General features: G+C 38.4%; 1 protein-coding gene across 5 annotated transcripts in view; it reads right to left on the minus strand.

Moving 5' to 3' along the window:
• Nucleotides 1–13,042, minus strand: part of SLC25A12 (solute carrier family 25 member 12) — a 166,470-nt gene that overhangs the window by 7,470 nt on the left and 145,958 nt on the right. For all 5 annotated transcript variants that reach the window (XM_081052772.1, XM_081052775.1, XM_081052773.1 and 2 more), the window contains 4 exons: nucleotides 12,291–12,343; nucleotides 11,952–12,032; nucleotides 2,189–2,329; nucleotides 280–418 (listed from right to left, as the gene is read on the minus strand). In XM_081052772.1, coding sequence (XP_080908898.1) covers nucleotides 280–418; nucleotides 2,189–2,329; nucleotides 11,952–12,032; nucleotides 12,291–12,343 — 414 coding nt within the window. The remainder of the gene's footprint in view (nucleotides 1–279; nucleotides 419–2,188; nucleotides 2,330–11,951; nucleotides 12,033–12,290; nucleotides 12,344–13,042) is intronic.

The following is a 13,042-nucleotide window of genomic DNA, read 5'->3' on the forward strand; positions in this document are numbered from 1 at the left end:
ACACGGTAATGATGAAAGCTCGACTTAGATGGGCAGATCTAATTTGGCTCCAAGTTGCTAAGCTGCATTAAGCTGTTTATCCACATTATGCAAATGTAATTAACTCTCATCAGAATTACAGCACATCCCACAAAGGAGAAAAAGTGATCACATTTAAACTCAGTCAGATACAAACAATAACCCTTCCAGAAATAAAAGGGGAAAGTACACAGAGATTCTGTACTTCTTAAAGAAAGTGGGGGGAGGGTTCTTTTGGTTTAAAAAAAATACTGTAGTTACCTGCCATGGCTCCAGCTGCAAGGAGATTGAAACCTCCCACGCGTCCATTTTCATCAGCCAGCTGTAGTTTGCAATGAGCATAAACAGGAAAATAGATCGCAGAGAAGGGAATGTCTCGGAGGAAACACGCTTTGGCACCCTGTCACATAGTGAGGAAATAGTACAAAACAGTTGTGTAAACGGTGTGAATGCCCACGAGGGACCCCAGGTGACAAGCCTGAGGTGTCCCTCAAACAACATTGGGACTGATGTGGAAGGGAAATGGGGAGAACTAGTGGGACACGGAAATATACATGGTTCAAAGCTCAAGAAAGGCTAGTGGATCCTGGAGTCCTAAAGTTAGTTAACTGGGCAATGGTGTTACTTTGACAACTAAGAATTTTCTGGCATTTCCAGTATAGATTCAGTGTTTAAGGTTAATAAAAACTCAAACCTCCAGGTCAAACCTCCAGGCTGCCTGTTGTTTGGCTTTGATGAGTGCGTGTGGAGGGAGGGGGACAGACTTGGAAACCCAGGATTAATAGCTCGATTCCCAAGCAATCAGCAAAGGCAGCCCCAAAACTAACCAAATGCCAATTCAATCCACATCAGCTGGAGCCCCTGATGTGCGAGGTAAGAAGCTATAGGTAGGGGCAGTAGAAAAGGAGGGGGAAAAGAAACCACCGGTCTTCCCCATGTCCTACATGGCAGAGGACTGGCGGGAACCATTCTGACAGCAGGTGGTTTCCATGGAGTAGAAAACCACCCAGGGACAGCTTGTCTCAATGACTGAGGTCCCAATGAACGCCTTCCTCAGCTTGGTCAGTAGTCCACACTGTTCTACTGCCCAGGGCTTTCCCTAGCTAGGCCAATACTCCATCTTTGGCACATGTTTCCCTAATAGTGTTTTTAAGAGAAATACATTAAAGAAAAAAAATTCCAGGGGCTCTCTAAAGGATGATAGAAACAATACTAATAAATTCAGTCTCAAAGGCAATTCCAAAAAGGATGGAAATTGGGGGTGGAAAGGAGAGAATGTGTATAAGATAGGCATCACTGGTTTGCCAGTCTCCTAAGAGACCTGGAGCTTGTGATTCTAATCTAGGGAATTCTAATTTCTAATTTGCTGCTACAGAAGCCAATTTATACATTTCTACAGTGATGGATCTACAAATAAATCAGATGCCGTGGAAACCCAGTTGTCTATAGCAGCTAAATTTACGTGTTTCTCTCTTATACAAGGCAAAAGAATGGAAAGAAATACTCTTCCTTGTTTAAGAAAAATAATAGCTTCTGCTCCATTACATCTGATCTGTAATGACGGGAGTAAGTATACCTGCAGGGAAGGAATCTGTTGACTGGCATTTTGCTAAAGTACAGTACAGTCTCTTTTTTTAAATGGAATTCATTATTGACAAATCCCACCACTTAACTTCTTAAAGACCTGAATCCTACCGAACTCCACTACTGTTTCACTGCGGTCAAATTATTAAGACAAAGAGAAGCTCCTACTGGGAAGATAACAATAGAGATAACTCAGACTCAAAATAAACATAAGACTATTTTGAAGTCCTAAACCAGCCCAAAGAACACCAAAGAAACTTTGCCCAAACCCGCCATCACATAAAAGGCTGTGAGCCTGAAGCCAGCAGGTCTGCAGGGTGGCCTCCCTGCTGGCAACTTCATAAAAGCCTGAAGATGAGAACAGGAGAGCATGTTTGTATCTCCCACTGCCTCTAATACAAGTGTCCTGATTTTTCCTTTTTGTTTGATTTTCTATTCCTGGGCCTACCCTGCTGGACAAGATTGCTTTTCCATTGGGGGGTTGGGGGTGGGGGTGGGGCTGGAAATCTGGTTTCCACATTCTTTCACATTTCCATTGAGTACATTATAACCTCTCTACTGAGACAAGCCGAGCAACACTACCCACCTTATACAGACCAAAAAGTCCCAGGTCGCGGAGCACATTCAGGGCGCTGACCCTGGGTCCTGTAGTGATCTCTCCAGCTACCTGCAGGCGAATCTTGACTATCTCCAGTGGGTTGGTAAAGATGACCTGAGAGCCCCCCGCCTGCAGGCAAGGAAGGAGAGACAGAAGCAGATTTGCAAATCAGAGCCCGACCCACCAGCATCGTCATCAGGAGAAGCTTCTCCCTCTTCTAGGAGAAATGCCAGTCCAACACTTTGGCCAATGCTGGAGCTGTTCACAGCGATGGTCCCAAGCTCTGTTCAAGCCGGTCTATTATTGGGTTTGTTTCTACTTGAAATGTCAAGAGTGTTTCTCAGACCAATCTTTCCAGGGTCAGCCCAGCCATAGCCAAAATGGCAAAACTAATAAACTCATTTGGAAAACAAAAGTGAAGCCATATGTGGCAGTGGGGAACTCCCAACAAAAGGGAAAGATGCTCGGTGCCTTTCACAACTGCAGCTAAAATTCGGATCTACCATGGTTTCTTTCCTTAGCCAGCGTCCGCCTGGCCACCTGCTTCTGCTTCCCGGCGGGGTAGAACAATTAACACTTCTCCCCACAGAAGTGCCTTCAATCAGAGGGGAAAGTCTTCTCCAGCTCAATTCTAAAATGTATTATCCTGAGCAAGACACCTACACAGCTCATACCCACACAAAAGGAGAGAAGTTAGAAAAACAATTTCGCTATCATTCAAGACATAAACCAGAAAACCTCTTCAAGGCAGAGCTGGGAAATGGAACATCTAGTTATCACGAGTACCACACAGGCAGATCAACAGCCACACTGGCTCTCTCTAGTGCTGACTGACACAGATTTGAAATCCGGTAATGAGAGTACATTTGCATCTGAAATCTGTTCACTAATGGGGGGGGGGGAAGAATGTTTAACAAAACTGCCACCAACTCCTTTTTTGGTTTCTGCAAGAAAAAACTACATGTGTGTGTACATGGGTATATAAAAATGAATACTTTTTAAAAACGTAAGTGCATATATGTCCATTCATGAAGTGAAAAAAATCTCATTTGTGTATCATCTCACCTGTAGCTGTTTATATTATATAATCATAACCATATTCATATGATTGTATCATTATAATTTCACTGCAATAGCATTTCACATGTGAAACAGGAAATCTGTACCTCACTGGGGCACTGTAATTCCACAGGTAGAGAAAGACGACAAACAATAAACTCACGAGCAGCATTCAATGCCACTTCAATCCTCTTCTTATGTTCACCCACATTCCTGTTCATTTTTCTAAAACCCACAGCCCTCCCAGACCTCCTTCCAAGAGGCAGCAACAAGTCGCAGCCCATTCTCCTGACTGGCCTGGGGCTATAAACCCCCAACTACTTCTGTTCCAACCCTGACCCTTTACTCCTATCAACATCCACAACTGCCAACACTGACACAAGATTCCTTTCCCTTCGTGGGAAGCTTATTGTCCTGGGTTCCCAGGGCCCTGATCGCCTTTTAGTCCACCAAGCTCAGGGCTGCAGCAATTGGCTGTCTCTCTCGGGGTTTTCTGCAGCTCCCAACTCATACAATCCAGACACCGTCCTAGAATGAAGACTGACCCAATTTTACACATTGATTTGCTTGTGTTTCTTTTTATTTTAATCTGTGGCACAGTGGGCAGGAGGAAGCATTTCAATGTTTCAATCTAAGCAAACAATACTTTCAAAAGGATTGCTGCGTGAAAATTATGTTAGAATGATAATCCAAGTAATTGCTCCTATAGCTCGTATGAAAGACCAAACCAATTGAAAAAGTTTGCTACTTCCTTAAAATCTCTTGTTTTAATAAGGGTTGCAAAGACTATCTTTGGGAAAACGCACTCTATGTTCTAAACTAAAGCAGATTAATAATAATAATAATAATAATAATAATAACAATAATAATAATAATAATAGAACCACAACTTTTTATTATAATCCCTCAAATTTGCCACCACCAGACAATGTCGACCCCTGGGTGCCACTTGTTAAATGTGGACATTATGTTTAAATAAATAGAAAGTTCTCTCATTTTTTTTAATCATTAGTAAATTATAACATCACGCAGAGCAGAAGAACTCCAACCAGCACACCCCCCACCCCAGTTCCCTCGTCTTCTCCTTCTGTCAGCGACCCTTTTGAGAATAATTGCCAGTTTACTGAGATTTGTACTCTTTTAACAACTCTTCAAATTTCTTTCTGAGTGTACATTTAACAGACTTTCTATTAAAACCGTACAATTAAGAGAAGGAAATGACTGCATTTTAAAACACAAACACATTAACTGTCATATGCTTTGAAGATCTGTTACCCAGAACACACATCAAGTCCCAATAATTCATTGCACATCACTAAACTGTTGTGCATTTATGTGTGTGTGTGTGTGTGTGTGTGTGTGTGTGTGTGTGTGTGTAATCTGACAAGCAAGCATGGAAACAATGAAACCACGGCACTATGGCCAGGCACACAGCTATGACACTGTTTCACACCTATGTGCTCTGCTACATTTGAAGGAGGAAAACTTCTAGCAATTGCATAGTCTCGATATGCTTTAAAAGTCAACATATATTTTTTAAAACTTTATAGTAGGCCTAGGAATATGTAGGCAAAAACTATCCAGACACACTGAATAATTTTAGGAAAAAGTAAAGATTGCTATTTAATTTGTCTTAAATTTTGAATATTTTATAACACTCAAAGGAAAACATACATGGCAAATATGCACTGTCCTTTTCTAATCTCTGACCACTATGTCATACACATTAAACTGGGAACAGGGAGAAGGGGGAAATTAAAAAAAAAATCTGCAATTAATTCAATCACTCTGCTAAAAAATTTAGCAACATAGAACAAGGACGTGATCACATCCTTAACTGTTTCTCCTCTGAGAAACAAATATCATTTCTCATTTCTCCTCTAAGACTCTTGATTGTAAGTAATATCATTAATTTAAGAACAGCTTTTCATAGGAAAACACTACTGTTTACAGTAAATATAATAATTGAATATACAGAATTTCAAAGTGTGAAACTGTAAAATAAAAATATGGTAACTTTTAAATGGAAAAAAATACTTTTATTTTTATAAATATGCTAATGTTTGCAATTTTTAAAGCAACAAAATTAAAAAAGAAATGTAAATGACCAACAAGAAAATAGTTAAGTAGATATAATTATATGTTCTTAATCAGGCAATATGATTAGGTAATAAAATCATGCCAAGTGACATAAACAGAACATAAAATATTATGTTGAACAAAAAATATTCCCATTGATCAGAAATCTCAAAATCCACCAAAGTTTTATCAAAATCAGAATGGCTTTAAGATGAAAATATTCATTGCCTCTGAAAAGAGAAATAAATAGCTGGGAGAAAGAATTTTCAAAGCACATATACCATTGTACCTTTCAAATGCTGAATCAAATGAATGATTACTCAAAAACAAAAAGTTATCCCTTCCTCCCTCCCCCCAAAAGAAAAACTCCCCAAAAATACGGAAAAGAATTGGTCTTAGAAACAATGGCTTCATTTATAGACTAGGTTCTTTCTCACACATTCTTTCTCATGGCAAATTTGGCAATCTATATATTTTAAATACATTTTTAAAAACTAGTTAACACTAGTTATCTGTGGATCTACAATTTAAAAAAATCTTAGCTCCCTATGTATACATGAACATCAAAGAAACCTAACCATGTCCAGCTAGGGATCTGAAATACACACCAAAATTACAAAATTTCAAATTAAACCATGATGGCGCACAGCTACCTAGTCTTAAATGGACACTGTCTAATTTGACAGCTTGTATCGATGCTTATATTAGATAACATACCATTCTATACAATACCTTTGGTGAATTTCTTTACTCACCAAATCACCAACTTAGCTTTAAACCCTCTAGTTGCTAAAGTTCCCTCTTCAAAATTGCTGCTTATATTTTTAAGAAGGGATAAGCATTAATATTAAAACTGACTTAGATGCTTTTATTTTTCAGTATTAAATTGTCATTTCTTTATTTGGAACTGAATTACAAATGACACAGTAAAGGGAACAAATCTCATTTGGAATGAGCGCTATCTATATACAACAGAAATGGAAAGAATGTAAAAACTTCCATTTAATCGTGTCACATAATTTTTTTTTTTTAAATGAGAAAATAAACCAACTAAAGCTGACAGCAAAAGTTCGGAGGAAAAGAATGTAATATTGAGATGTCACCACGCCTCTGATGTGCCTGAAGCCCAGGGGTTGCACACAGGATTAGGCCTGTTCAACCTCCTGCCCTCACAATCCCACCCCGGGGCAGAGTGCACAGAGGCTGGGGACCTGGCCCGGCTGTGCCAAGTCCCCTGTTTACTTCCTTCTTTGATCTGTTGTCTCCTATAGTTTGCAACTATTTCCTTCCACCCAAAAATGGCCAATGTGCGCACTTCATTACAAGTCTTCCCTGAATGTAACTTCAATTTAAGGTGACACCAACTCTTTGAACAAATGGACAAAATATATGCATTTAAAATAACCAGAAAATAAAAGTCACAGACTTAGTTGTCACTAGGACTGACTCAAGAGGAATAGGAACAGTGACTGTATCACACACCATCAAGCACACTTTCTCAGGCTTTTATAAAGCAATGGGAAATGCATGGTTCTTTCTGAACTAGTCTAGGATAGTGACAGTTTAAAAGGTATAAACTGCAACTTGCTCATTGCTGCGTGATGATATACGCCTGGGTGTTAGGATATGAATAGATAAAACTATACATACCTCTAGGATAAAGAAGAGTCAAAATTCCTATGTACCTATCATAAGCCACTTTGACATAAATATATATGGACTTTTAACTGTGTGCATACTGGTATGTATGCGTGCTCACATACATATGCAAACATACTGCTAAGACCACACTGATTCCTGGGGATGGGAGCTGGAGAAACTATTTCCAAATAACTTTTCAGACACGTGCAAGCTCAGCTTGCTGAGGAAGACACATCATAGTGAGCTGAAGCTCCAGATCTTGGCTCCCAGGATTAGTAAATGGTCCAACTAACAAGTGGGCCTCTTGCTGCACCTATAATAATATGGGTGTTGTGTGTGCACACACATGCACAGGCTGAAGGGACAGAGCATGAGCGAGTGGAAAGATTCTAGGTTTGGAAGGCTGTTGACCTCCATTGTCATTAACTTTGTAACCTTGGATAGGTCATAACCCTTCCATTCCCTGGTTTCCTAATATGACAACAGGGATCCCAAAAACTGCCCTACTACCTTCCAGGGCTCCTGTGCACTAATTAAGGTGAGAGCACCATGCAGACTGAAAGCAAGACACCAAAGGAAGGGAAGACAGCAAAGGAAGGGAAGACACCAAAGGAAGGGACGTGTTCTTCAGGAGATATGTTCACACAGCGCTAAGGAAACACCTGCGGCATGATGGGGTTACAGGAACCCTTTACTGAGCAATAAACCCATGTTGTGTTTTATGACTTCTATCCATTCAGAAGTATACAATCTCTGAAAGAGGTAATGTGATCAGTCAGGCAAGTGCTCTGGTTAGAATTAACAATATAAAAACATGTACTTACAATATAATTACAGTATAAAAACAGATGTTTAGAAAATACATATAGGTCAGTCCACTTAGACTTTTAAACTTTCTGCTCTGTTGACTTGAAAAGACATTAAATTTTTTCCAATTAAGTTTATGAATATGTCTACCTACCACAGACACCATTAGGATAATTAAAAGACACGTCACAGACAGGGAAAAATATTCACAGCACAAATATCTGACAAAGGACTACCTCTGCGATGTATAAAGAACTCCTACAAGTAATAATAAAAAATATGAATAACCTAATAAAAATAGGCAGAAGACTTGAACAGATACTTCACAGGCAAAGAAATATGAATAGCCAATAAACCCAGGAAAGGATGCTCAATATCTTTAGGCTTCAAGGAAATGCAAATTAAAACCACAATAAGGTATCATTTCACACAAATTAGAATGACTATAAAAGACTAAGAATATGAAATGTTGGTGAGGATGTGGAGTAATTAGAATGCTCATACACTGCTGATGAGACTGTAAAAAGGTGCATCTTCTTTGAAGTACTGGCGGTTTCTTTCCAATTGAACATACTCGTACATGTACCCTATTCCATACTCATAGGTATTCACCCAAGAAACATGAAAGCATATGTTGACAAAAAGATTTGTACAAGAATGTTTATAGCAACCTTATTTATAACAGAAAAAAAGCTGGAAACAACCCAAATGTCCATCAACAGAAAAATGGAAAGGCAAATTGTGGCCGACTCATACAATGGAATAATGCTCAGGAAAATTAAAACAAAAAAATAAAAAACAAAACCCAACTGTTGATACCCACACAAAAACAAGGAGGACTTTGAAAACATTATGTTAAAGCAAGAGAGGCCAAGAATGAAAGAATGCATTTTCTGTGACTTCATTTATATGAAATCTGAGAAGAAACAAAACTGGTGACAGAAATCAGAACAGTGGTTGGCTGGGGGAGGGAGGAGTGATTAACTGGAAAGGGGCATGAATGAATTTTCTGGGTTGAAATGTTCTATATCTTATCTTGGATGGTGATTTCATGGATGTGTGCAATTGTTAAAACTCACTGAGCTGACATCTAAGATCGGTTCTTTTTGGCATGTTAATTACACCTAAATAAACTAATATACTATACACTCAGATGAGGTCTGACAATTAAGGTAATGCTGTTGCTAAACTTTTTTGATATCAGAGGGATTATTCATTATGAATTTGTACCAACTGGACAAACAGTTGACCAAGTTTACTACCTGGAAGTGCTGAAAAGGCTGCATGAAAAAGTTAGACGACCTGAACTTTTTGCTAACTATTCATGGCTCTTGCATCATGACAAGGCACCAGCTCACAGGGCACTTCTGTGAGGGAGTTTTCAGCCAGTAAACAAATAACTGTATTGGAACACCCTCCCTATTCACCTGATCTGGCCCCCAGTGACTTCTTTCTTTACCCAAAGATAAAGGAAATATTGAAAGGGAGATATTTTGATGACATTCAGGGCATCAAGGGTAATATGATGACAGCTCTGATGGCCATTCCAGAAAAAGAGTTCCAAATTGCTTTGAAGGGTGGACTAGGCGCTGTCACCGGTGCATAGCTTCCCAAGGGGAGTACTTCAAAGGTGACAGTAGTGATATTCAGCAATGAGGTATGTAGCACTTTTTCTACGATGAGTTCGCAAACTTAATTGTCAGACCTCATATGTGTATATGCAGATACATGTTAAATTTTTATTATATATACAAGCATATAATAAAAAGGAAAGACAGAAAAGCCTCAACAAAGTCGAATGGGGGGCTCATCTAGATTTATTCTGAAACATGGAGAAGGCCTTGACTTGATTCCCCAAGAGGGCGTTATAGGATAAAAAGAATTAGCCTTAAAACAAAAATATTTGGGCTCACATGAAACCTGCACCATATATTAATTGTGTGATTTGGGGTGTGAGAGTTAGCCTTTCTGAGCTGCTGTTGCTCATCTACCTATTTCATAGGAGTGACAATAATGCATATTAAAGTACTTTGAAAATTCTAAATAGACATTAAAGTATTATGCTTGCTCACAACAGATATCATAATTAAACACTCAATTATATTTATGTCTGATATGGACATGTAATATCTGTATAAATATATGTTATTTACACATAAGGAAAGAGAGACTTTACAATAGGAAAATAAAAACAGACCACCTGATGAGAATGGCCGTGAGGTGTTGTCAGGACCAGGCCCTCAGGCAGCCACTTTCCCCCCTTGCTTATCTGGTGGCTGCTTACAGATTTCATTCAGTAAAGAGATATTCCTACACTCCACAGAGCCTGATATGCTTTACAGAGAGACATATCCTTTATGTTTAAGGCTTTATTTTCTGTTGAAATACATACCCTTTGGGAAGAAGTAGCAAATTATTCTTTAACAATCATTTACACTGTAGCGGGACTGAATGCATCAATAGAAACTCAATAATTGCACATTTTCTTTCCTCCCAGAATGAAGAGACTTGGAGGGAAGCAGAAAACACTGGAGGTGAAGAAGTGCAGACAACCTAATCATTCTGCCTAAAGCCAACCTGACAATTTTTCATGCTGCCAATTTCTGGCTGGACAAGACAATCCATCAAAGCTTCCAGAAATGGGTCATGACTAAGGAACAGATTTAGAGTGTAAGCACAACCCTCAAGGTACCCCAGACTTAAACAGAAATTCCCAAAGTTCAAACCCAGAATCAGGGTCTGTACCTAGGAGGAGTTAGGGAACCAAATTATCTGTTTATGGTTTAACCACTTAGGTCACATGTCAGACATGGAAACAGATGAGTTTCATGGGCAAAAACCTCTGGATATTACAAATGGAAACTGAAATAATTAGCTACGTGGAATAGAAAGAGCATGATTTAGGAGATTCCTGGCAAACGTGTGCATGTGCTGTGGCAAAACTGAGTTAGAAAACTTCTTCATCAAATTGAAACTAAAACCACTAAGGAAAAAAAATATTTATGATTTGGAAAGTTTCCCTCATTAGAGGTGAAAAAATTATAGCATTTAATTTGAGTAAAGGAAGAAGATAAACTATATTTCTGCTGATCTGCCTAGACAAAGGTCTTATTCTATGTCCATTATTTGTCCTTCATGAAAAAAATATCATCCAAATAGGTGTTTTATTCCTGAGTATGCACTTGGGCATGCATGCAGGCACACATGCAAACACATGCGTGTGTGTACACATGTGTACACACACACACACCCCAAGGCACCTCTGCCACAAGAACTTTGGTTGCAGAAAGGTGAGGACCCAGGTAGATGCCAGGCTGACAAATCTCATCAAGGAGAATCCAGAGCAGTTTCTCTCTCTGACCCTTGGGGCATCTTCTCTGAATTAAAAGCTACAAAGGTCAGGACTTCATCACCTCAGATTCCACAAGCAACTGAGAAGGGTGTAGCCAAGCTTGTCAGCCAATTCAACTGGAAGTTATTAAGGGTTTCAGGGACAAAATGGACTAAATAAGTCTTAAACAAATCACATATAACCAAATGTGAAATGAACACCACAAATAAAATTAGTGGAGCTTCAAACTTAGATTTGAGAAATGGTCTAAATTCAATGTCATGCTCACACCTTAAAAACAGAAATCTTTGTACTCTAAGGAAATACAATCTGAATCTCTGGATTCAGAATTGTCAACAGCATAATTGTGGTTGTTTGCTATATCCTCTGGTCCCTAAAGAAGGAAAATTACAATTATACTACATAATGGCTTACTCAGTCCTACACCTAAAATATAATGGCCCAAATAATCAGTCTTCTCATGCTTACTTTAAAGTTCCAGTCAATAAAAATGTACGGTTACTCTATCCACTACTCTATTTTTTTATATATATATTTAAGAAGAATCAGAATTAGAACTTTAAAAAATGTGACTATGGAAGGTTATGCTTCAGGAGCTTCTAAGGGACAGAGCTGACAAAAATACTACCTCTTTCTGCACTCAAAACCAGTTAGATTATGCAATGAAATTTAAAAGTCATTCCATATGATCACTGAGAAAATCTGCCTAGAATCCCTCGAGTTCAGAGAGGATGTCACTCAGATATTTTATCTAATGTGTAAAAAGTTAAAGGAACATATTTGCCACGAGAAACACCCAGTATTAATACGTACACAACCTCCAGCAAGGATTTCTGCGAAAAGTGGAATGGAGCCATCTCTTTTGGTAAATTTGTCCCGAACAAAATCATTAACCTAATTAGAAAAACAACATCAGTTACTCAGAATTAACATCAGTTAACTAGAATTTCCTCTACTAATTAGCATGTTATTGTTTTCCAAATCAGCAAAATATTTGTTTCATGATAAAATTAAAAATTACCAAGTATCTACATATAAATTTAAAATGTTATAAATGCTTTGGTAGTGGATCAGTCTCAGCAGCATGAGTTTTAATTTTGGCCTAATGATAATCTAAATAAATGACATAAATTTAACGAGAAAGAAACTTACAGTGAGTTTAATAGCCTTTTCTGGAGCAACGCCTATAAGTTGTGGTATCAGACCTAGGAAAATGGAGAGAATTGTTAGTAATATAGACGTACCGGACCTGAATACACGAGCCTGACAAGAAATGTGGTTTCCCCCATATAATTTACCCATAAAACATTTTAGGGTTTTCATTAAGACGGGAAAAACAGATTATCTTTAAAACTCTGTGTATGTATATACATTATATATGTGAAATATAATGTTATACTTTCTTGAGGCTATAAATCCTTTCCTTACGCATGCTTCCTTTAAGGTCTAGTTAGTTAATGCCTTCCCAAAAGTATGGGAGGAAGGAATGGAGCCCATGGATCATCACTATTCCTGGAACACAGCCAATAACAATGTAACGAAATTCCCTCCCTTTACAACCAACAACACACAAACATACACAGATACTTTAAAAGAAGCCAGTGTCGTATGCTTGGAAAAGCTCTGCAAAGTGTGCCGTTAACTAGACCCAGATTTTGCCACAAATGATGCTACCTGTGGAATAGCATACAGTGGCTTGGTCATTAAAGAAAACCAACTCCCATGATTTTCTCTTTAAAGAAACCCAGAATTCAGTACTCATTTATTTAAAAGGAAGCCAAAACTGCAAAGAAAAATGCAATTTTAAGTATCATGTAATGGGTATCTTCCACAAGCAAAAACATATGCCTATTATATTCTTATTTACTAATATATGTCAAACTTAAGACATTTCAAAAGAATCC

The sequence above is a fragment of the Rhinolophus hipposideros genome (assembly GCF_964194185.1).
Source record: "Rhinolophus hipposideros genome assembly, chromosome: 6".
In the NCBI taxonomy this organism is placed as follows: Eukaryota; Metazoa; Chordata; class Mammalia; order Chiroptera; family Rhinolophidae; genus Rhinolophus; species Rhinolophus hipposideros.